The sequence below is a fragment of the Periplaneta americana genome, chromosome 4, assembly GCF_040183065.1.
Source record: "Periplaneta americana isolate PAMFEO1 chromosome 4, P.americana_PAMFEO1_priV1, whole genome shotgun sequence".
Classification (NCBI taxonomy): Eukaryota; Metazoa; Arthropoda; class Insecta; order Blattodea; family Blattidae; genus Periplaneta; species Periplaneta americana.
Genome location: NC_091120.1, coordinates 132372704 through 132398859, shown reverse-complemented (window position 1 = coordinate 132398859; position 26156 = coordinate 132372704). Strand labels below are relative to the sequence as shown.

The window sequence follows — 26156 nt, the reverse complement described above, 5'->3', positions numbered from 1 at the left end:
CTGATAAATCAGGGCACAATTTACACTCTGAATTGACGCAGGGCGCGAAGGAAATCCTACAACGTTCCCTTCCAAGTCGCGGGACTGCATTTTAAAAGAAATGTGGGGGCCAAGGAACTAGGGCGCAGAGGGGAGAGAGAGAGGGAGAGAGAGAGAGAGAGAGAGACTGCAATTACGTAAGTTAATAATTATGAAAATAAAATTCACTTTGGATGTACTGTAGTAACTTTTATTACAAATTATTTCTTCATTGTATTCTTCCTACAGTGAGCATATTGGAGTAGTCTTTTCTTAGTTTTGCCAAAACTCAACCCTTTGTAAAAAGAAAACCTGTGAAAATGGAAAAACAATTCTGGAACGATCGAGTTTCGTTTTAGGAAGGTTTTACTGTATTAGTAAAACAAAAATAACGATGTGCAACGCGCCCAAATGATATAGATTCGTCAAATAAAAAAAAAACATTTTAATTACGCGTGTCACTCAGACATATATGCAGATCATCTTCCTCCAAAACCTCCCATAAAGCACGTTTGTGGCGCATAACTTTTCGAAGAGCTCTGTATTATTCATTTTAATACCTTTTCATTATTGTCATCTATTAGGTACGTTATTCCTTGTTCAGTTTGTAGGAGAACTGGCTACGAACTGGAAGTTCTCGGGTTTAACCACAAGTTGCCAAAACATATAGAACGGTCTTCAGGGACCACTCAGTCTCTGTAAAATTGAGTACCGGGTCTTTGCAGAGGATAAAAGTGATCAGTGCGCAGTGGCCACCATATCGCCCCATTCTAGTGTCAATATTATAAGAGCATAGCGCTCAATCTCCACACTCTACATGTATCTTCATAGTTCTTATATAGGATACTTTCGCCTACTACTCTTTTTAATGATTTCTTCTTCGCGGCGAATAGTTCGAGTATTGATTTCATCCCTTGCTCAATACTCACAAATATATCTCAAGAACTATATGTCTAACATTTAAATGTTTTGAATCTATTGAATGATCACGATACAGCTATCGTATCCAAAGGAGCGACTTCTGACGTCCCTAGTGAAGCACGTGGAAGGTACAGGGCCAGAGCGGAGCGTTGCAGCTAGCAGAATTCCTCTCCTTTCCTACAGAGGCGGGCTTACTACTAAGTGTGGAAGTGTTTACACTATGGCGAAAATTTAATTAAGCTAGGAATCTACACAGGACATGGCGCCGCATCATTTTGTGCGGCGATAATGATGGTCTCATACTGATGTTCTGGATCACTAAACAAGCTGGAACGTAAAGTATCAACCATTGTCACACATCTGCTATGACATGTTCAAAATGGATGCACATCAACACACAAATAAGGGGGGGAGACAAGACTTTCGGACCTTACTGTATGTTGTAACGCCGTCTTCACTTTCATTTTATGTACGAACATTTGACAACTGTAAACCCTCGGCACAATGTCTATTGCAAATTGATTTTTTAGTTGGTTTTTTACGACGCTGTATCAACTACTATGATTATGTAGCGTCTGAGTGAGATGAAAATGATAATGCTAGCGAGGTGAAAGTTACCCAGCAGTTTCTATTAATCGGTTGAGGAAAAATCCCGGAAGAAATCTCAACCAGATAACATGTCCCAACCAGTACTGAAGTCGGGCACGCTAGTTTCATGGTCAGACGTACTAACCGTTACTCCACACCGATGGACAACTGCACATGAATTTTTTTTTATAATCATAATGGAAAAGGTATGTAGACGCAGTGGGGGGAACTAGCCTTAAGAAACACGAAAGAAGATTACAAAAAATGTTCTTCTGCAGAAGCAGTGACTAGATTTGAGTTATCATAAACAAAATGTATAAATATTGTTTTGACGGCACAGAGACGTGTGACGAATTCAGTTTTTATTGGCAATTCAAAGCGCGTAGCGGGTAAAAAATAGTTCAAAGCTAGACTTCACGGAATTGTCTGGAAGTGTAGTAACGCTTTCTGGGGTAAAAGGGCAAACTAATCGGATTTCATCGAAGCATTATGCCTGAACTGATAGTTGGCACCACATGGCTAAGTTATGATATGTATACTGAGAAAATGGTTGTTCGGACTTCAACAAAATATTTCTAAATGAAAGAGTGCCAATACATATTAAGTCCATTCGATACTGCGGCGCTTGCCTTTGTGTCCCTCCATCGCGCTAAGGGAAAAATTATAGATCTATAATTCATAACTAAAGACATGAATTTACCCACAGAGACTACACGGTTAGGTATGCATAGGCATAGATTGTTTGTTGTTGAAAGAGAGAGTGAGTGTAGCTTGCAGTGCAGCTGGTTGGGTACCTGTTAGGAAACTCTGCCGTGGTATAAGCCTGATTCACACGGGAATAGTTTACAGGAGTCAAGTGTTTGAAACCTCTAAACTTTACCCCATGTTTCTGATCACACGGAGACACCAAATTTGAAACCGTGTTCCACACGTGAAAAATGCGCGCTGAATGTTGTATGCTTAAAGGTACACTGTTTCAACTTTGTTTTTTTTTTTCTACATTTTTTTGCGAACCACTTCTATATTAATGTTTTGGACACCTTGTTTTTTAAGTTTCGTAACAAGTTTCTGAAATAATTTCTCTTGTTTAATTTTAATTTTTATTATTATTGAAGTTTTCTCATGCTGTATATTCCACGGAAGTTCGTACATCTCATGCACTCTTAAAAATAGAGTCTATATATTTACTTTTTATTTATATATTATGATTTATGGGAAAGCAAGTACACAGGCTAGATGCCCATCAAAGCCCCTTCTTCACACAAATTTAATTTATAATTTCTGATAATGATTCACATCAGCAGCAGTTATAAAATAGCTACTAATATATGCAACTCATTAGCAATAGAAATAAAATAAATGAAAACATGAAAGCCATGTTGCTTATTATGATTTAAAAAATCAGAAATTTAATAAATTGATACAGGTAATAAATTGCAGGGCCAGAGCAAGGAAAAAGTTTTTATATGTGTCTCGATCTAGAGATACTGAATACAAAATTTCTTCTACATATTTACAGGGATTTAAAATGAAATTGCTTTGAGTATTTCAACGGAATCAATATTATTTTTGTTCATATTTTTCTGAAGAATATCATCGAGTAAGTTGTTCTTGTGTCACTGAGCGTATGGAAACCAAAAATTCATGTCAATAATCTAGTTGGGAACTGGAATGGACAAGGTATTTTGAATATCTTATAATATAGAAACCTATGGAATTTATTCTGCATCAACTCGAAAGAATGAACGTTGTTTTTGCAATGAGGATTCCAAATAATTATAGTATCATATTCCACTTGCTTCTAACCAGGTGTAGGTCTGATCTAAAAACAGGTGGTTGCTTGAATAATTTCGAATTACAAATCCAAGTCGTCAACTCAAATTCTGCTTGACCGCCAAGTCACAATTTGACTGTCTCGACCATATCACACGGGGAAAGTAGAGTTGCTTCAAGCACTTGATTCCTGTAAACTATCCCGTGTGCATTGGCCTATAAGGAATGGGATGATGTTGTAGCTTTATGTGGTTAACCAATCAACGAATCGCAGTGCAATGTAACATGTAAACAAACCAATTGCCGGAGCACAACGCAGAAACCTACGTACAAGAAACGTTCCCCATTCAATTGCTGCGATACATAACACAGTTCAGTTGTAACCTGGCCATACCTTAGGCTTCATGTCATTAATGACATAACGACAGTCTAAGCACAACTAACCTAATATCCTCATGTTGTAGTACAAATTCCTACTTTTATTTATAATCCACGAAAATAAAATTTTGATTTAATTAACATCACAATCTTTAAGATCATTCACGAGAGTCCAGTAGGTGGATAAATACACTGACTACTTGCAATAGTGTTTAAAATTCGTAGCACAAAGTAAATATATAATTTTTGCAATTCGTATTATTAATTCGCAATAATATCTTGTTAAAGTGTTATGCCAGTTTCTTGTTTAGCGTGCTGCAATTTAACATATTGTGCGTAGTCATAGAAAATACAGAACGAGTCAAACCTAAGGGACTGACCCCTTGCCGTCTCTTTTCACTACAGTTTGGCAAGCAGATAAATAGGCCTACACATCTCGCGGATAACGTCCTTACTGTCCCACTGCACTACAGTATGGTAGGTGATCTTTCGCGTAACTAGTGAATTATTTATTTGAATAACTGGAAAGACTCCAACCTGAATTTCAGGGCAGTTGCTCGATGTCTTTCATTCCGTTCTGCAAACATAGCATAGGGAAGTATGAAGTTATAGGTCAGAAACTGGAGTCTATTCTCACTCATATCCCGAATTAGCTTGTACTAACGTTTCTTCTTATCGACAACAGAACCTGTCTCTAACCACTTATTAAATAATACAACAACACATTGTTTCGATGCTTCTGTAGTCTCTGAAAAGTTTCGCCTATACTTCGTAAACACATAATACGAATTCCTCAATAGATACGTTTCAACGAGAAAAATGTGTTGCTGTGCTGTGTATCCAACAACATAAAAAATTACGTATTTCCCAATTGAGTTCAGACAGCTGACTAATTGAGGCATTCATTTCCAAATGCTGCCTTGTCCACAAATTTTCGAAATTGAGATATTGGTATCTCTGCATTTAGATGATCACTCTCTATCTAAATATACACGTCTTACAGTTCCAAAACGCATTTAAAACTATATAAAAAGCATTTGAAAATTACGAAAAGATCCAAAATGCCCCTTCTCCATAACAAAGAATCAATCATAGCTGACTATAGCAGGAATCATCACTACAGGAAAAAATGGAATCTTGTCCAATAGCAGACCTTATGAAGAATATGATATTTACTTCCAAAAGTTCCCTTGTCCATTTCTCACTTGGATTTGTCATTTTAGATTTAATGCTTAATTGTACAGAGAATTAAACATTTTTATACAATAATTTAATATGTTTCTGTTGGTAGTAGCTACCTCAATAGGCACAGAGCATAAGAAACACACAAATTTGAACGACCAGTACAGCTGTGAAACATATTCAAAGTTGTCTTGTTTTGTTGAGTTGAGTGGTGCATTGTAGGCTTTTATTTCTCTTACCGTACTTTATTTTTACGCACACATTCTCAGCTTAATCATTGCATTAATTATTACATTTTAATTCATCATAGCTTTTATCAAGAATATGGATTAACGACAGCAGCCGTCTACAAGTTTTAAGATTGAGGTTAGGCGAGTATATGGTGCAGTGACACCCTCACTTAAGGGAAAGGATCCATCGCTTACTGAGCCCTCACTTTGGAGACACCTGGGCTAACTTGCGAATTTTACAAACAAATTAAGACTGTCAGTGATGTTGAAGTTGAGTTGCCATCTGAAGAGGGGGGGGGGTTTCATGGAAGATCTTGAATTTCCCAATGGCTAGAGACAATGTAAATGCTATTTGCTATTTTGCTATTAATAGATAACTATGATTTATCAAAATTCTGTATTGTGTCCCACTCATTTTTCATTAATTTTGTGTTAATTTCATTGATGGCCTTTCTTTCTTGCCTTAGTGAAGATGATCGAAGTATACATTTCTGTTATTTAGGCTCCTCAATTTTTTTTTATTTTTCAGTATTTCTGTACTGACCTAGGTAATATAGACTCTCTATTATTATTATTATTATTATTATTATTATTATTATTATTATTACTATTGAATAATATGTTCTTTTGGATCACTAATAAATTGTTGCAAGGACAAAATGCCCATGTCAATTTGAAACGGTTACAAAATCACCCTTATCCATAAAACAATTTCAAAATGACCCTTGTCCAAGTAAATAACTTTATTTTTAATAAAATCAATAAGAATTGGAGTTAATTCTTTCAGAATGCCATTCTATAATCATGAATAAACAAAATACAAAAGTTTCATTTACATTTTTCAATCCAAAATATCAATAAAAAGTTTTTATCACATTCCCTAAAATTAAACAGCATGGACAAGGATCCTTTTGGTAATGGACGCATCAATTGCGAGTGTGATGCAACAACTGATATGGAAAACCTACGCACTGTGTCCTGGGCCGAACTTAAACCAAAGTTGCAGACATTCTTACCGACCTACCAGATTGTTGTGTGACAATTAGTGAGTTTACTTTCCCCGACCTCACATATTGTGTCACAGAACTTCACAATATATCAATGTAATATGTGTACAGAACGTAACAGAGAACTTTCAGAGATAGTGCTCACAAACTGAGGTAGGAACGTCTCCATTTTCGCAAATAAATAATTCACCTGCAGCGCAAAAGATCACTTGCCATACTGTAATACTATGAGACGGCAAGAACGTTATCCGTGAGATCCGATTGAAGTGCCGGGAGATAGCAGAAGTGCTGGTCCCTTAGGTTTGACTCTCCCTATAAGCTGAAGATATGAATAATATGAAATAGGAAATATAGTGATAATTCATTGATAAACGCTTCACATTACTTTGGAACAACCTATACAACTCAGCCTTGCATTAACAAATCGTTATTAAGCATTGTAATTACCTCTATTGGAAACTAGTCATTGGTATTACTGGGATTCTGCATTATTGTCAAATGTAATTATGGCGTACAAAATGAACTGATAGTTACAACAGGGTAATCCCTCTTCACTGCAGTGTTTTGTGAAATTGTAAACCCACAAATGCATTCAGCACAATTTTTTGTTATATCAACAATAGTTAATAAAGTAAATGATGCAAGTTGAGTCTATACTGGCCTTTATTAGGAATTTCAGCAATTATAAGCGACAGTGCTGGTTACTTAAATGCGGAGCCGTGCTCGATGGCCTAATTCTATTGGTTTACATGGTTGTAACTGGACACATGGTTCGCCGCAATTAAAACTCGATGGAAGGGTTATAGACTATTAAAAGTTTTAAAATAAAAAAGGATTTTATTTGGTAGATTTTCGGCATATAAATAAACCCTGTGCATGAATATGAGGAGAAAAAATTGTAATTCTTTCTCTCAAATTTCTCTTTCGCGAGTGACATATCTAAGGGTTTTGGCGGTATTTTCTCATGGAGACTCAGAGAAATACAAAACTTTTTTCTTATAATTCTTGCGAGGACTCTGCCCAAATTAACAAAACAAACCTAATACCGATATAATGCTCGAAGTTCAACTACTACTCCTTTCTGCGCATATAAATACACTACAAAACCACAATTAATAGGCTACATTTCTTCAAATACTTTCTTACGGTTTTGTTTGTTATGTCTTTGAAACGATTTCATGACTCAATTGAGATATTCTGCAAGTTCATGCCTAGACTTCCAGCCCTATTGACTAAACTCTGCGTATAAATAAATGCACATGATAAAGTTGCTGACTTTCTCTATACTGTAGCGCAGTTAAAGTGACATTCTGCACTAAAATAATATAACAGCTAATAAATAAAGGTAAAGTCACGTCATTCCCATTATAGACCACGAGTCCACCGCAGTACAGGTAAGGCCATATGTCACGTTATCCCCACTTAATGTTCTTACTAACTAACTAACTACCTAACTAACTAACTATAGGCCTACACAGTGCTGTCATTGAGGCCATACATCGTATGGGAACCTACATTTTTTTTAATTAATCGTATGGGGAAAAGAAAATGTTGTCTGTGCGGAGCCATACGGCATATGGGTGCCTAAGTTTTGTACGCGTAGATCTTTACAGATCTTAGATCATCTCTTGCTGTTCCTAATGTATTTTGTTTGACGTTCATGAACTAAAATTGTCCACCTCTGCAGCACTGGAATCCAGAATTATATAAAATAATGGTTGAAAAACAAGAAGTACTGCAAATACACACTCCAAGATTCATCGAGACAAGCGTACATCTACGGTGGTGCTACATGGTGTATTCTTTAAATCAAACTTGTACAATTAAAATCTAAAGCAAAACAATTTCTTTTCTTCTTTTTTAATATTAAAAAAATCAGTAAATGACAGTCAGAGAGATTGAGAGACGAGAGCAAAATATATTTCAAGGGAGAAAACAGGGGCTGGGGCGTACAGCCAAGAAAAGAATTACCATGGCAGCACTGGGCCTACAACTGGGAAAACTCCATTATATGAGGTTACTAAACCTTACCGCTGTGCTAGAGACGGAGTCTGGAGTTTCCCCTCCATTAATCTGAACCAATGTCGTTACAGATTGACAAATTATCTGATGCATCACTGCTATCAGTACGCGCTACTATTGGCTGACAATTAGGAAGGAGGATATGAATAGTATATTGTGCCACTCATTAAGATTGACGCATGCGCAGACCAACGGAGTTTTGTAAGTTGTTCCTCTATAACTAACTAAATAACCAACTGACTCATATACATACACGTACCTTATTTATCCAGAAGATCTTTGTGTGCAACGTCGTTATCATGGCATAACTGAACACGATATGTTCGACGAGAGGTTTTGCTAAGAAAATCTTCTGTTATATTCCTGAATGCTTTTTCCTCAATAACCCGCAGTTGGGTCGTCGTTTGGTAGCGATGCTTATTGACTTTAAAATATTAAAATATTACTGGGGTAACGTGACTTATGGGCCTACCTATATATGTATAAATCATAAAAATGGCCATATGGACTGAGCGAATTTTGGGTCATACTCTTCAACTTAAAATTAAATTTAGATATCAGTAATGGATAAAATATATTGCACACAGGAATAAACAGAGTTTTATCCTCTTCTGCTATAAATTACTATATTATAGCTTTCAAAATTTCAGAAAAGCCCACTATAATAAGACCGATAGTAAATGAAGTAGAGGAAGATCAGAGTGAAATTGATCAGGTAAATTTAAACTGTGAAGAACTGAGAGCCTCTGAACCGGTTATTAATCTCAACTCGATTTTAACGGGATTTATATTTATTGAATGGAGTTGAATATCCTACCAGTTCGTAAGCGGGGGTCGCATACAGAAGTCTCGCCTAGAAGTGGGTTGCGCCTTCAGAAAGTTCGGGAACCACTGCTCTAAGCATACGCCTCTGTCTCCAGTCCATTCAGAAATGTAGTGACTGATTTCTTCAGCTCTTCAGTACTCGCAGATATTTTTCTCCTAACAATTTCATTAGTTTCACAAAAAAAGGTTAATGTCACTAGGTCATGAACGCAGGGTATCTGGTCGAAAACTTTCCACTTGTAACTTTGAAGGAGTTGGGGTTATTTTGTAAGGGAGCTAGACAATACGCCTCTCCTGCAATTTTTAATGGCCTGCCGTAATGGCTTTAGTGTCGCACAATATGCGTCAGCGTTTATTGTCGCTCCTTGGATCATGAGCTCAACAACAAGTGGCCTTTTTGTATTAAGAAATCGAATCGGCGATCTCACTTCAGACTTCGCGGGATTCGCTATTTTCTTGTTCGTTTCAAACACGCACAGAAACATCAAAGTTCGTAACGCGATGAAACTCACTCAGTGCATGTCTAGCACGTGACTGCGAGTGATACATACATGGCATGTTGGAATGAAAACGAACTACTGAAATGAAAAAGAATTGACAATAGCGTTTCCTTCCACAGAATCTTCCAGATACCGAATGTTGACTTGTCTCAGAATTGAGGACCGTTTTTGCAAAATTTGCAAAATTGAGATTTTGATGGATTCGTTGTCTTAAGGCAGGCCTCTACTTGATGCTCAAGGTGTCTTAGTAAATTTGGGTTATTTCTCTTCATTGTAGTTTGTTAAAATGTGATCGTTTTTTCAAAACATGCTTTCTGCTATAAGTGAAAGTTAGTAAGCAAAATTTGCTTACTATAGTGTTTTGTCTCTCCTGTAAAATTTAGTTTTTTTTCAGTTAGCAAGTTTTTCAAAAACGGTCCTCAATTAAGGGGAGAGGATGGTATTTTTTGGTGAAAAATGAATACATTTTCAAAGAAAATTCTTTAAAATAATGTTTTATGTGTGGAATGCATAGCATAACATTTTGTGGGTATTTGTGCCCTTATGGCATGTTGAGTCGCCATTTTTAAACTTCCAGCGTTATGGATTTTTAAATCACTCCCCAATTTTTATTGTTGTTTCCGGTAAATTAAATTTTCAATTTTTTTTTTCTTTAAAATACTCTTTGATATGTGTGGAATGCATTGCATAACACTTTGTGGGTAGTTGTGCCTTATCGGATGTTGAGACGTCATTTTTAACTTCCTGCGCTATGGATTTTTAAACCACACGCACACTTTTATCGTTTTTTTTTTTTTTTGCTACATTTCCAGACAAACATGCATATAATTTCTGAACTATTAAAGATAGATGCATGAAATTTAGAACAGACATTCTTTAGACTATTACGAAACTTTTCTCTGTAACAGAATTTTGTTAATAGATTTCGTTTTAAAATTACGTCCGTTTATTTACAAGAAAGAAAATCAGAAAATTGTTATTAAATTTTAATTGTTTATTTTACAAACGTAGGGACTAATATCAAAATTCTGTTACAGATAGTTTGTAGAACATGCTTTTGCAAATACATTGCAAAAACCGTTTGAATCTATCTTTAAAAACGGTTTAGATATATCGGTTTTAGTACAATCCTGCATTGGGTATATTTTTTTTTTTCAAATTTGGGCCCCAAAATAATTTTTTCAAAATATTTATATTTGGTTGAGTTGCTACAGCTATGAGCTCTCTACATACAAAAAATTAATATTTTACACCAAATAGGAAAAAAGTTGTAAAAAATACCATCCTCTCCCCTTAAACTATCATAGCTGATGATATGGCATTTAGTATCTTGCAATGTTCGAACATAGGAGAGGCAACCAAGACATCAAAAACTTCGTCTTATTTTATATGAAAAACTAATCGCAAGATCTGTGTTAAAATCCTTAACCGGTTAAAGCATGAGTCGAGGACAGCGAATGTTTTTATAACAAGATGAAACAAACACGACAGGCCTCCTTCTGCTGAGCGAATATCGGCAACAAATATCGACAAACTTCAACCGAACATAGAGCCTATAATGCATGACGATAATGGCGTTGTTAGCAGAAGAGGAGACGATACTAAGGAATATGCTACTGGAGGTAAATGACAGCTGTGAGCAGTATGGGTTGAAAATAAATGCAAACAGACGAAAACCATGGTCACAGGAAGAAAAATAGACGTGCGAATACGAAACGAAGCAGTAGAACAAGTGAACAGCTTCAAATACTTTGGGTGTATAAGCAGTAACATGAGCTGCAACCAGGAAGTCAAAAGGAGAATAGCAATGGCCAAGGAAGCTTTCAATAGAAAAAGAGGCATCTTCTACAGACCTCCGGAAAAAGAACTATGAAAGAGACTAGTGAAATGCTTTATGTGGAGTGTGGCATTATATGTCGCAGAAACATAGATATTACGACGAAGTGATGAGAAGAAATTAGAAGCATTTGAAATGTGGGTATGGAGAAGAATGGTGAATGTGGAATGGACGGACAAAATAAGAAATGACGCTGTTTGGAAAGCGTGAGTGAAGAAAGAATGATGCTGAAACCATCAGGAAGAGAAAAATGAATTAGTTGGGTCACTGGCTGAGAAGGAATTGTCTACTGAAGGTTGCACTTGAAGGAATGGTGAACGGGAAAAGAATTCAGGTCAGAAGAAGATATCAGATGGTAGACGATATTAAAATATATGGATCACAGCTTATGCGGAGACTAGACGAAGGCAGAAAATAGGAAATATTGGAGAATGGTGGGTTTGCAGTTAAAGACCTGCCCTTGGGCAGAACACTATATGTGTATGTATGTATGTATGTATGTATGTATGTAGGCCTACAGGGACATCATTTTATTTTTACTTGCATTTTTATTGTACCTGCATTTCTGAATGTACTTCACTTCACTAATGTCCTTGCTCCCGTCAGACACACAAACTTACGGCCGCTGTTGCATTCGAAGTCTTCAAGCAGTGAAGTAAACACTGCAGTGTATAGTGTGTTTCATAAATATGATTGCGTTTTCTATAGAAGAAAGAACCTATATTAATAATATCGTACTAAAAAATTATATTCAAGAAACGATAAATTCAATTTCAGAGAATATGCTTCAAAATGTTTTTAATAATATGCGTACTGAATTGAAGCCTGCATTGTAATGAACGGCAACCATTTTCAGCAACTTGTTTAAAAATTCAGATTAGCTTTTTTTGAATTGAGGTGGCTAGAAGCAAAGGAATGCTAGTGACATTTGTAATAACATGAGTTAAGTGCATCCAGTGTAAGCAAAAGTATCTAAAATTTTAGTGGCAAAGGGATACTTTTAATCGCATCACACATTAAAATTTAAATAAAAAATTTTACCGATTTTACGAAAGCTTAAATATTTAAACCCCATTTTCTCAAAAGTAACTTAAGTGCACTTACAGCCCTTTACTTATGATCCCCTCAATTTAAATGCACTCTCTATATTGTATGATAACATCAATAATTAATATGCTAAATAAACTAGACATTACATAACGAACATAGCCGCCTGAAATGTTGAGTTTTTTTTTTTAAATGTTACTACTCTACTGTATTTTGATAAATTCCGTAAAAGTGATGATCAAACTGAAAATCGTAATATCGTATTTCCCTACAACATAAATGGATACACTACTTTTCTCTCCTCCTATACCTAGTAAAATGATTTGTTTACATATTGCACTAGTAACATCAAACTCCTGTAATTGAAGGGGGAAACAGTGTTTCCGAGTATAGCCAGGTTAATGTTAAAAATGTTGGTAAAAATAAAGTGATGTCCCTGTATGTATGCATGTAGTAACTAAGCTACAACTTGCCCTATTTCCTCATGTGATCAGCAACGTGTAAAATTCCTCAGAGGGTACAAATCTGGTCAAGAATGGATGATTAAGAGCAATATTGTCCCTGAATGAGGTAGGTCTCTATCGATCTCAACTGGTATCACGGCGTGTTTATCATTTACTGTGGGCTATATGGCTGTGAACGAGCAGATACATATATCAGCTACTGTTGTTCATAAAAGTTTTGTAATATGTAATATGACAGCAAAAGTGCCTCTGAAATGTAGCAGTGAAAACTAGATTTTGAATTACAAATATAAACCCGAACTATAAGCATTCCAAATGAGGTTTTTACGTCCACTTTTAGATTTAAATAGGATGTAAAAAAGAGAAATACAGACATTTGAGAGAAGTTAAAATGTGATGGTATGAATTGGCTAAAATCGCCTAATGAATTTAACTCGTTTGCCAACGAATGCACTCCAATACCAACTTAAAGGACACCGAGATAAAGAAAGACCTAAACAACGATGGTCAAGCCATAAACATTCCGAGATTTAGTAACAGATTCAAGTGAAGCTAACATTAACCTGTTCATGATGATGATGATGTTAATGACTCATGAATTCTGACGGTTGAATTCTGAGGTCCAAACTGTAATAGGTTTCATAAGAACCTATAATAAAACGTTATATCTCATATGGTTCACAGTCGGCGAATAAAATTGAAATACGCCAAATTGATGATCACTTATTAGATTTTCTATCGATATGGACAAAAATCACGATCCTACTCGCAATTGTTAACGAATAAGATGGTGTTAAACATTTGGGGGGGGGGGGCTTTTTTTTTTTCTGAGAAAACTATGAACTTTCCACCAATAGAGTATTACACTACAGGGAGATTTTAAAGTCTCGATCCATTTTCGAGTTAACGTTGGAATTTGGTTTTCGTTTCAGGCTGAGTATGTTGACTGTTGAAGAATGGGTGACTGTTGTCAGTGCTCGATTGCGACGTTTAACTTATGCACATGTGCAAGAGGAGTTTAGACGTAAATTCCACAAACCGGCGCCAACACGAGCAAATATCATACTCCTGGTCAATAAATTTCAGAGGACAAGTAATGTCGCCGATACTCCACGTTCCGGTCGACCTGCCGAGCACGAGGAGACTGTGGCATAGATCCGAGAAGTCATCGAAAGCAGTCCTCAAGCATCGACTCGTCGTTTAAGTAGCGAGCTAGATGTGTCCAGAGCAACTGTGTTAAAGATTTTGAGGTTTACATTGAAGAAGCGTGCTTATCACATTCAGGTGTTTCACAAACTAGACGTAGAAGATTATGCAGCTCGTAGGGCAATGTGTTATGACTTATGGAGGATGTGAACAACAAACACGTATTTCAACATATCCTATTTAGTGACGAGGCCACATTCCACGTTTGTGGTACAGTGAATAATACAAGTTAATTTTATTTCTTATACTTACTTACAAATGGGTTTTAAGGAACCCGCAGGTTCATTGCCGCCCTCACAAAAGCCCGCCATTGGTCCCTATCAACAGCAAGATTAATCCAGGTTCTACAATCATATACCACCTCCCTCAAATCCAGTTTTATATTATATTCCCATCTACGTCTCGGTCTCCCAAAGGTCTTTTTCCCTCCGGCCTTGCAATTAACTCTCTATATGCATTTCTGGATTCGCCCTACGTGCTACATGCCTTGCCCATCTCACACGTCTAGATTTAATTTCTTAATTATGTTGGGTGAAGAATACAATGCGTGCAGTTCTTTGTTGTGTAACTTTCTCCATTCTCCTGTAAATTAATCCCACTTAGCCCCAAATATTTTTCTAAGCACCTTATTCTCGAATACCCTTAACCTCTGTTCCTTTCTCAAAGAAAGAGAGTAAGTTTCACAACCATGCAGAACACTCGGTTATATAACGTTTCTATAAACTCTAACTTTCAGCTTTTTTGAGAGCATACTGGATGATAATAGCTTCTCAACCGAACAATAGCAGGCATTTCCCATATTTATTTCCTCCCAAGTGTCATTTGTATTTGTTACTGTTGCTCCAAGATATTTGAATTTTTCCACATTTCAAACAATAAATTTCAAATTTTTATATTTCCACTTCGTACAATGTTCTGGTCACGAGACATAATCACATACTTTGTATTTTCGGGATTTATTTCCAGACATATCTTTGATTGCTTGAAGTAAAATTTCCTACAATATATAAACAATAAATAAACAATAAAAAAATAAATAATAACTGAATAAAGTAAGTAACTAAATGCACGCATATGTACATAAATAAAAATTAATATTGGGTGATAGGCATTAAGTTGTAGTATTAGGCTACCTTTAGCTTTGACTGTAGAAGAAACTTGAAGTAGAAGCATATACTGCATTTTGTATGCATAAAACTGATACTAGTACTGCGAAGTATGCACTACGCGGCGGTAGTATAAATTATCAAGCGTATTCGATTATATCGACAGTACTTCGAGTTATCTGCGAAGATTCCTTAGTTTTCGCCTTATATAAATTTATATTAATTTCTGGGTAGGAAAAATTGATTATCATGCTTAAAATTTCGTTAGTTTAACAAGAAAGTGGACAATTATGACGAAGTGGAAAGTGCAAAAAGAGAGAAAGAGAACAACTGCTGTTTTTTAATCTACTAAGAGGATAATTAAAGAATTATTAAACAAGTTGCAAAATTCAGTCGCAAGAAGTAATAAGGAAAAAGCCATCCAGGCTATGAAAGTTGAGTTGGAAGTTTACAGGGGGGAAAAATTGACGAAAAGTAAATTATGAAGGAAGTAAATCGCATGAAAAGCAAAGCAAAGTCAAAATCAGAAGGCCCCAAAATGATACATTAAATTTTCATGTAACTTAAAATATTGTACGCATACGTAGTTTTTTCACGTAAATGGAATGAATTATAGATACATCATGTAATCATTTACTAAAAATATATTACTTATAATAATAACAACAAAAGTCAACCAACAGATAGAATTCCAGTGAAGTTATCTCAAAATCAACATTTGAGTAGTCCATTACAAAAATTCTTCCTATAATATTATAACTGATTATAATCAAGTTCTGATGGTTTTCGTCTTTCCTCGTAGGATTTTCTAGTGTGAATTTGCATAAATTCTGATATTTTAAACTTTACAAAAGCTTATGCTAAGCTAACGAAATGTCAAAAAGGGCAGACTATGATTTTTCTTAGTTTTTTACTTAGAAGTAGAAGTATGTACTTTCTGTTATGCATACAAATAATAGTTTATACTACTAATTCTAGCATAACTAAATACGGTCTTCCACTTCCTTCAACTTTCTGCTACGCAGGAAATAATTTAGTATGGTTTCTTATGCATAAAGATCGTTTTCGTATAATCGTTATTGTGAGCATAGTTGGAACTCAAAGGATGTTTAGGATTTCAAATAAAAGTTTGATATTATTTTCCGTTTCTGTGTTTATACTTGAATTTAAATATAAGATGGAGCCTTCCCATTAATTACTTTATAATCGCTTCCTCAGTGCATTAGGTCTACTTTCTAGACAACATTGCAATTAATAGTCGAAACGATTCACACATCAAAATGACTCCAATGAGTTGTTTCAAATTGTAACTAATAAGAATATGTTTATTATAGTGAAATGGATTGATATTGAAATTAAGTACTTTAGAATTAGAGTAGGCCTATACTAAATTAATTATTTTTGTCTTTATACTCGCCCCATTTATTAATAACCCCCATTTGTGTAGGAATAATTTCTTTTTAACTTAATATTAAGTTTTTAATATTTCGTTGAGTTTTAAAATTTCTGTACTATATATTCTCAGCCTGAGCGGAAGAGCGCTATTTTTATAGTTTGCGTGACTTAGTGCGCTTGGATCACCTTAACAGAAAATGTGACCAGATTTTTCGAATATCAAGAGCATGAACGTTTCACGTTTAAAATTTGAATAGGACCAAGCTAGGTTTTCCTTGGATCCGACTTAGGTTGTGTGCCTTAGAAATATCTGGAGGGAGTGAAATGCTGTATTCGTACAAGAGCGCGACCGTTCGACGATAAAAATATCATTCAGAGAATAGGAGTGATAAATACAATAAGCCTCCAGCTGTCCCTCCTTAAATTTTCCCTCCATTCTTTGTTTTTCTTTCATTCAGAGGAGGGGAATATACATTTTGAGATATAGGCCTACTGATAATACCATATTATTGTTTCCTTCGATATACTGAAGCATTTAACACTTCATCTCATTTCATTCAGAGTCTCATGACGATTCTGAATCAACACTACACATTCACATTTTGTGGGAATTTCTTCACATACTATGAAAAAGCATGGAGGCATTGGAGACCTGGAGTTAGAGCCCACACGGCACTGGAATGAGATGATGAGACCGGCACCACTCCCTGGCCGCTTATTACCCCCGAGAAACACCTGGTACTCAATTTGAAACAACGCCGAGTGGATCTCAAGACCTTTCTGAAACTTCAGATTCAGGATTAAACCCGGGTAGTCCTTGGATCTACCGACTGAGCTACCCAGCTACTCTAACGAAATAACTATTTCATTAGTATTCTTTCAATATTGATTTACCAATTGTTAAACAAATTCACATGTTCCGTATACTAGACTGTGTTACAGATTTTCAACTTTAAAAATGAAAAGGGGCGAAAATGAAATTATTATTAAAGCTAGGAAGTTGGTACCAAAACTGTTAAGTTGTGTGAGCTTGGACTATCTCTCTACCGAGTGAAAAGTAATTAGAGCGTCTCCAGTGTTAGTGAACCAGAACGACAAACATGTACAGCCAGATGGTAACCAAACATGTGCTCTAGTCGTCCACAGCCTTAGAACAAAAAAACCATATAAAAACAATAATTTGTAATTATAAAGTTCGTAACTCCCAATCTAAAATAATTTACCTATACATATAAAAATAACATATAGTATACAATTATGATTCTAGCCTCATTATAACACATAATGAACATTTTTCTTTTATCAAAAGAAATACTCCTTTTATGTTCAGAAAAAGAAACAAACAATATGTACTCTGAAAATATTCGTTCTACATCAGAAGACGTTACTGGAGCAAATATGAAATATGATACAGTATATCTCACTATCATCAGGTGAACAACTACTTTGTGAATCTAATAGTGTATCTCGGATTTGGCGCATAATATTAAATCAAAACTGTGTTCAAGAAAAATTTTCGTTTCTGTTGTAATGACAGTTAGGAAGTTTGTATCGCAATTCCGCTGTTGAACTTGTATTGTAACACAACCGAATGCATAGCAGCAGGAGACGTCAACATTTAGCCTAAAGAAGAATAATAGGATAAAAAATGAACGTTTCACACACTCCTGTTTGCATAATTATTTAATAACAGCTGAGTTTATTTTTTTGAAATCATGCATAACATTCACATTACGTACGGTAAATAATACAATAATAACAGAATAGCTCACTTTGTTCAGAATATAAAATATTAATATAAATTAACAATATTCTTCAAACTATTCATGACTGTACACAGCTCCACAGAATGCCACTATGCGTTGTTTGTGAACATACTGTGTATCATCTATAGCGAGGGGCAATAGGGCGAGGCGCGGATGATATCTATACTCCTAGATGTACTCAACTGAAATCAACAGCTTTGGTACGAACTTCCTAGCCCTAATTATTATTACCGGTAGCTTGAAAAGTTATGATTTTAACAACGAAATAAATACTAAAAGATATGTTATATTAAAATGTTGAATGTAATGGGTGATCCCAAAGAATTGTGCTCATACTGAAGGATTTTATAGAGGGATCAAAATGTAACACTTTTAGAGTTATAGAAACCTGTGCTCTCCGAAGCAATTCTCCTTCCGTAATGTGAGGACAAATAATGCAGATGTAATCAGATTTTGTACCTTACCTCCTGCCACCACGTTTCAATGGGAAGATTTACAACTTTTTGCAACAAGTTCTTCCAGAGCTGTCAGCAGATGCGAACGCAACAGTACGGAACATCAGCACACTTTACTGTTGCTGCATGAGACTCTAAATCTCGCATATCCCGGACGCTGGATCGGAAAAGGAGGTTCGATAAATATAGCCAACCCGTTCCACAGATTTGGCGCCTCTTGATTGTTTCTATTGTGGGTATTAAAACGCCTGTTTAAGAGGAACCGGTAGGGGACCCAGAAAGACTTTTAGGAAGGATATTTTCGGTATCTAACGTGGTTACAGAGATGCCTGGGATTTTTGGGAGAGTGTGCCAGTTAACTTCGGATGCAATGTCTGCACTGAATGTGGTGGTCGCCAGTATGAAGAATTTTTGGCGTAATACAAATTTAATTGTTAAGTTCATGTAGGATTTGCCTAATTAAACACTTACTTACTTACTTATGGCTTTTAGAGAACCCGAAGGCTCATTGCCGCCCTCACATAAGCCCGCCATCGGTCCCTATCCTGAGCAAGATTAATCCAGTCTATACCATCATATCCCATATTATCTTTCCATCTACATCTCGGCCTTCTCAAAGGTATTTTTCCCTCCGGTCTCCCAAACTGACACTCTATATGCATTTCTGGTTTCGCCCATTGGTACTATACATGCCCTGCCCATCTCAAACGTCTGGATTTAATGTTAGTAGTTATGTTAGGTGAAGAATACACTGCGTGCAGTTCTGCGCTGCGCTACGTTCTCCATTCTCATCTAGGTAACGTCATCCCTCTTACCACGAAATATTTTCCTAAGCATCTTATTCTCGAACACCATTAACCTCTGTTTCTCTGTCAAAGTGAGTGGTCCTCCAGCTTCGCGAAGGGGCAACAACCTATCACCGTAAGAAAAGAGCTTGTTACGAAACCCCAACACAATTAATAGCAGTAGGGATGTCAGTTCTAATTGCCGCCTTTACTCCGAAGTAAAGTAAACTTCCCTGATACTCCTATCAGCTAGAGGCTGAGTCCACTTCAGGGTCATGATTCAGTCGGAATAATTAGGTAATTTTGGAAAGTCCATGACCCCGTCTGGAATCGAACGCGAAACCTCCGAATTCATGCTGTTGCGGCTAAACGACTACACACTATGACATGTCACTAATTTGAGTTTGTACTCTTCAATTTTTATCAACATCCTTATTGGTTCTCTTCATTTTCATAATTATACTATGTTGTGACAATTTATATTATATTCATTTCTATAATTTTATTCCAACGAAAACTCAAGCACTTATTTTTTCTGATAGTACGACTGAGCAAGGATGATACTTCTATATCACAACCTTCGCTTCTAGAAAGGTGCATTAAAGTAAAATCATCCTTCTTCCAGATCATGGGTGTCCAAACGCCTACAGAACCAGGAGATATTGCACGTCAAGCATGCTCTGCTAAGGTCAATAACTTTCCATACAGAATAGGAAAAAGGACCTTAAAGAATATGCACTGCGGGTTGCTTACGCCAGGGGTTACCTCGTACGAGTTACAATAATTGGACATCTAAGTTCCAGATCAAGGAGCCCCATAAGGTGGAGAGAGGTTGTTTTCAACTATTTCAGACAATTGGAATTAGTAGTAGTAGGAATATCAGTTCTACGTGCTTGCCGCCTTTACTCCAAAGGAAATATTCCTGGTACTCATTACGGATTAGATTAGGTAATGGAGGAAAACTATGATCACATCGGGAATTGAACCTGCGACTTTCCGGCTTACAGTGTAACGTCTTAATGTTGGTGAAAAGTATCTTACTTCAACGAGACGATAGAAAATTAACAACACTGTACGTTCGTCAACAAAATCTTTCGCACTTTGATGGAAGCAATTGCTATGAGTTTTACTGAAGACATCGAGCATTGGTTGATTTAAATTTCCCGTTCCCTATGCCATAACATTTTATGAATTAGTGAAGGTCATTTCATTTAATACCTTTTTAGGAATTTTGACAGATGTATTGTGCTAATGTGTGTAATAAAAATTAACATGCGTTCAAGAAGAGAAACATCGATTATTCCCCCGATATAATAACAGATAAGATTATTTCTGGTTATTGTATCTAAATGAACATGTATTAGAGTCTGTCACTATTATTTACTCGTAAATTTGCCAGGTTTCTATCAAAAATCGATTATGTATATCTCATATTTACAGTGGAATTTATTCTTTATCAGATAAGACTTGTTCACCAAAGACCTATGGACAGACACTACTAAAAATAGCTTTTATTTTCAAGTAAAAACGTCTATCACTAGGGGAAAACGGATTTTTTAATCAGTTTTGTTGATTTATTTTATATAATTAATTAAACGTTTCCAGTGTTATGTTGTGTACATTTATGTTTCAAATTAGTGTGGTAATAAATGCTAAAGTGCCTTGCTCGAGTTATATGCATCTCGACTGGGTCGGATGGTATTTAATATTCTTAAAGGATTTAAACGGACAGAGTTTGATTTTGTTCACCCAATTCATATTGTTGAAATCCAAAATTTAAAATGCCCTAACTTCCTTTCTTCGTTGATTCTGCATGTTCTCTAATCGAGATATTTTATCTTGTTTGTTATTTGTAATATTAAAATAATAAATGTAAAATTAATTTATATTGAATTAAAATTTTTTCTAAGTGACCATCTGTGAATTTTTTTAATTAAAAAAATTAGCAAAATAAAAGTTCTGAACGACGTTCTCCGTCAGTTTTCAGAGTTTTTGTTTTTAGGTCCCATCTTCTAGCTCATAAAGTGAACTATTTTTCTAAAATATCAGGATGGCAAAAAGCCTGTATTGTAACATGGTAACTTAAGTGATATTTAAAACTAATGCTGTCTTATCGGGGGAGGCCTATTAAAGTTAAAAAATGCTCCCCTGAAAAATTGAAGAAAAGTGACTGAGCATGTTCTTTTCGTGGACCCTTCATATGTATTGAGTCGTGTTGTGTAGGTCACAGTTTATTAATATCTAAAGCAAATACAAAAATTCCTGCTCGGAAACCTGCATGTCTTTCAAGATATACAAACACCCACATTTCCGTCACTTAGATAAATGCCTTTATCATTATTTAAAATCGTAACCCTGACAGAAAAATTTATTAAACGCACTGGGTTACTAACTTCTGCCATAGACACTGAATTTCCAATCTACGCTACATCATTACGTGGTATGATCCTGAACAACCAAATCATTTGAAACATTCTATATCTCTCTCTTCAGTGCATCGTGAATCAGAGGGATGTTACATGAAATGGGATAGGTGTACAAGATTATTGTGTAGGGAAATAAAAAACACTGTTATTATCGTCTTCCAAATTGTGTTTTAAGGTAAAGAATTAAATTTGGGTGAATACTTGAATTACGACGCGATATAAGATGTCTTTACTTATGGTTAATCGTTCACAATGAGGTAACCGTTCTCTTTACTCACCAAAGCTAAGTAGCTTATCGTCACGAGAATACATATTATCTTGTTGGCCATGTCCAGGAGCTGTAAAGAGTTGTTCCTGGAGTACGTAGAATTGTGTAGGCAGTACAGGCTTCTTTATAGACCTCACGTCGTGCACTTCAGCCCCTCCACCAATTAATGCAGCCTAACAAAAGAGGTCCAAGGAAAACTTGCTCTACACATGTGTAGAAGAATATTGCCAGATAAAATTTTATGTGTAATCCATACTTAGTTGTAACAAACATTACTAAATTTGAAGTCCCGTGTGTAAAATATTTTTCTTACGTGTTTTCACGTAGCTTATCAACCTGAAATATTTACATGTCATTTAAGTGCACTGATTGCGACTTCCGTCTATAAAATTGCTATTAATTTTATGGAGGCGATGATTGTATGAAATTCATAAATATAGAGTGTCTCACAATTCTGTGGTCATCTGAGAATTTTGTTAATTACCGAAAACGAAAAAAAAAACGATTGGTTTAATAGAATAAAAATTGTGATAAACCATATCTTTCGCAATCAGCTTATACAGATAGCTTCGAAAGTATCACCAATCTGTTATATATTACATCAGGAAAGGGTTGGGGTTAATAAGTGGTTTCTTTCATCTCGACCGTCAATATAAATGTTCGACTCAAATTATTATTTGTAACTTATAGTTTAACAAAATATCATTCAACATAAAAATAATTTGAAATCCCTTGAACACTGTATCTGGATGACATTAATTTACGAATGATGTAAAAATTTGAGAAGTAATCATACACACGTAATAAAAAAAGTCCGACATCTGATATAGGCTAAGTGTAAACAATTTCCTTATAATCACTTCCCCCTCTCATTTTTGTATGTATCTGATATTATTTAGTTCTACTATCGAACAGGATTTTGTGGAACATACGGTATAAAGTACCATAAACAAACAGCTGAAGTACTAAAATGTGACGCTAAGTTTCGTAGTTAGAATTTGACATATCAATTCACTTACACACGTTCTTTACTGTTTCGAACTAAAAATAAATATTTATAGTTCAATAAAAATTGTGAAAATGTCAAAATATGTTGCACAAGTTTTGACGAAACAATTAAAAACATAATACTTCATAAAACATCATGATAAAATATTAACATAATTATACAAATATGGATTTCAGGTATAGCTCCCTGTAAAGCTCATTTGAATAATTGCAAGGGAAAAATTGTTCCGGGGCCGAGCATCGAACCCGAAACAATTTCTTTTCTGATATTATTCATTAAGATTGAATTCTGGAGAGATTTTTTGAGATTTGTGGTGTAAAATCAAACAGAGGAAATGAATTCTTCTTAGCACAATATTTTTCCCGACCTACCAAAATAGCAAGAAGACAATAGTAATGGCGGAACTAGAGTGCTAATTTAGATACATTTCGTGAGGATTTCGCTAGACACAGTAACTGAGGGAAAGGTATATCCCTAGTAACTATTAATTTCTCATTAATTGTGTGGGTAAATGTTTTCTAATGCCAGTTTAATTCCAATGCTATTTCATGAGCGCCCTATTCCTTCTCTAATAAAATGATCTCTGTAATTAAGAAAATATGAAAGGTTCAGAGCCATAGTGGGCCAAGCGCCATATATTAAAAACGTAGAAAACAAGAGTTAAAATTAAGTGAATGCCATAATTCAATGAAACATATAGCAAGTAATATAAGGTATGCACATTAAAACTAAATGATAAATTGATCTCTGTAGTTAAGAAAATATGAAAGGTTCAGAGCCATAGTGGGCCAAGCGCCATTTATTAAAAACGTATAAAACAAGAGCTAGAGTTAAGTGAATGCCATAATTCAATGAAAAATATATCAAGTAATATAAGGTATGCATATTAAAACTAAATGATATGTCAATCTTCATTAAACCATGCCATTCACTTAACTTTAACCCTTGTTTTCTCCGTTTTTAATAAACGGCGCTTGGCCCACAATGGCTCTGAACCCTTCACATAACAACATGGATTGACAGAGAACTGGAAACGCGATAATTTTATGAAAAAAGTACCCTTTGAAATGTTTGAAGAGTAGACTCCAAACTAAGTTACAAGCATAAACGGTCAATTGTTTTGTTTTAAATAAATGAATATTTATGAAGCCCTTATAAATTTGAGGATACAATTTCATTTTAATAAGAGAACACGTCAATTTTGCACAACCGACTCCTATCTTATCAACGTGACAACATCATTTCCTTTGGAAACTGCCATCTATCGGTTAATTCCATAATGAAAATGGTGTTCCCCCTATAATAAATTTTAGGAACTTCATCTTACAAAAGTTGTCACAAATACGAGTATTCTAGGTTTGCAGGCCGAATGGAGACATTCACGTCAAAAAATAAATAAAATAAAATGAAATAATAATAATAATAATAATAATAATAATAATAATAATAATAACACTAAGAGAGATAATGAAATCGAATATAGCCTATTTAAGTTAGTTCTCAGAATCAAAATACTTTCATACGAACACTGGAACAATTAATAATAATAATAATAATAATAATAATAATTATTATTATTATTATTATTATTATTATTATTATTATTATTATTATTATTATTATAAGTGTATAACACAGTAATTTACAAAATAAAGTAGTTACTTTAATAATATCTTCAATTAAGTCGTTCTGGTCTCACTCATTGCAGTTTTAATTTGGACAGTTTTCTTTATTGAGAATTTATCCATTATCAATAATTATACTGCAATTATTGAGCACTTGACAAGCATACACCTGCAACGAAAATTATTACAAAAAAAATCACTGAAAATGAATGAATGTTGATTAGGCTATGGTTACTTTTAAATGTGGTAAAAATTTTGTTTATGAAAAATGTTGTTAATTGATATTAGGAATTAATACAGACGAAAACACTGTTAATTTAACTGTCAGTGCTGTCTTACTTCTGCTTGGTATTGCTCATGACAGTTACTGTTAGATCGCAGTAGTTGACAGATTTGAAGTGAACTGAAAAATGTGAATCATAGACATAGAAGTAGGGCCGCCGTTGCATTATGTGAGGGGATTCTCCGAGCTATAATCAATTAAACGCACCATAAAGAACAGTCGTTTTAACATGAGCCATACCCCTAAAGGCTGGTTCACAATAAACAGGGAACGGAAACGACGAGAACGAGAACGGAAATAATATTAAATACATTTATTTTAACAATATTTCAGTTCTCGTTGTCGTTTCCATTCCCGTTTTATTGTGAACCAGCCTTAAGTGGTCAGACTTCAGGCCTATAACACAGGTTTTCCGAGTTCGAGTCCCTGTCAAGTTTCGGATTTTTCATTGGAAAATCCATAATGACACTTGTGGCGAACAAGGTCGCAGATAGAGTTTTTCTCGTGATTCTCCCGTTTTCCGTTATATTAGGCATCTACATCATTCCGTCACCATTTCTCCATTTCGTCATGATCCCATAGCGTTCCCCTATCGCCGGCTGGCGACGCACGGTGGGGGCCTGCCTAGGGACGAGGGGGGTTGCCTGCTCGAAACCTGGGTACGGAGCGAACCTTAGTGTAGTCAGCGGTGTGAGTTTGGGAATGTCCCTATCTTGAGATTTAGCGCAATAGATCGTAACAGGTCGCAGTGTTGAGCAATAGTGCCCCCCCCTGCGTAAATTCCATTCCATTCAATTCCAACGTCAATCATGCATAGCTTTATCATTTTATTAAAGTTCTAAAACAAATACAGTAGACAGAAACCAGGACAAAAGAAATATCTGTCTTCTACCAATAATTATTTTTACGAAATAATACAGCCTACTTACCCTTTAACAACAACAGATAGCCACCGACCGCGGCTTAGGTATTTTAAGTCGGCTGAGGCGCTTACCTGCCGATCCGGAGTTGCGAATGGGCGCGATTTCGATTCCCGCTTC

The 26156-nt window shown here is 35.4% G+C and overlaps 1 protein-coding gene across 1 annotated transcript in view; it reads right to left on the bottom strand.

The window, feature by feature from the left end:
• LOC138698199 (tol-Pal system protein TolA-like) overlaps nt 1–22361 on the bottom strand; it is a 44609-nt gene extending 22248 nt beyond the window's left edge. The window contains exon 1 of the mRNA XM_069823981.1: nt 22210–22361. Within this exon, the coding sequence (XP_069680082.1) occupies nt 22210–22260 (51 nt within the window). The 5' untranslated portion in view covers nt 22261–22361. The remainder of the gene's footprint in view (nt 1–22209) is intronic.
• Nucleotides 22362–26156: the final 3795 nt, after the last annotated feature.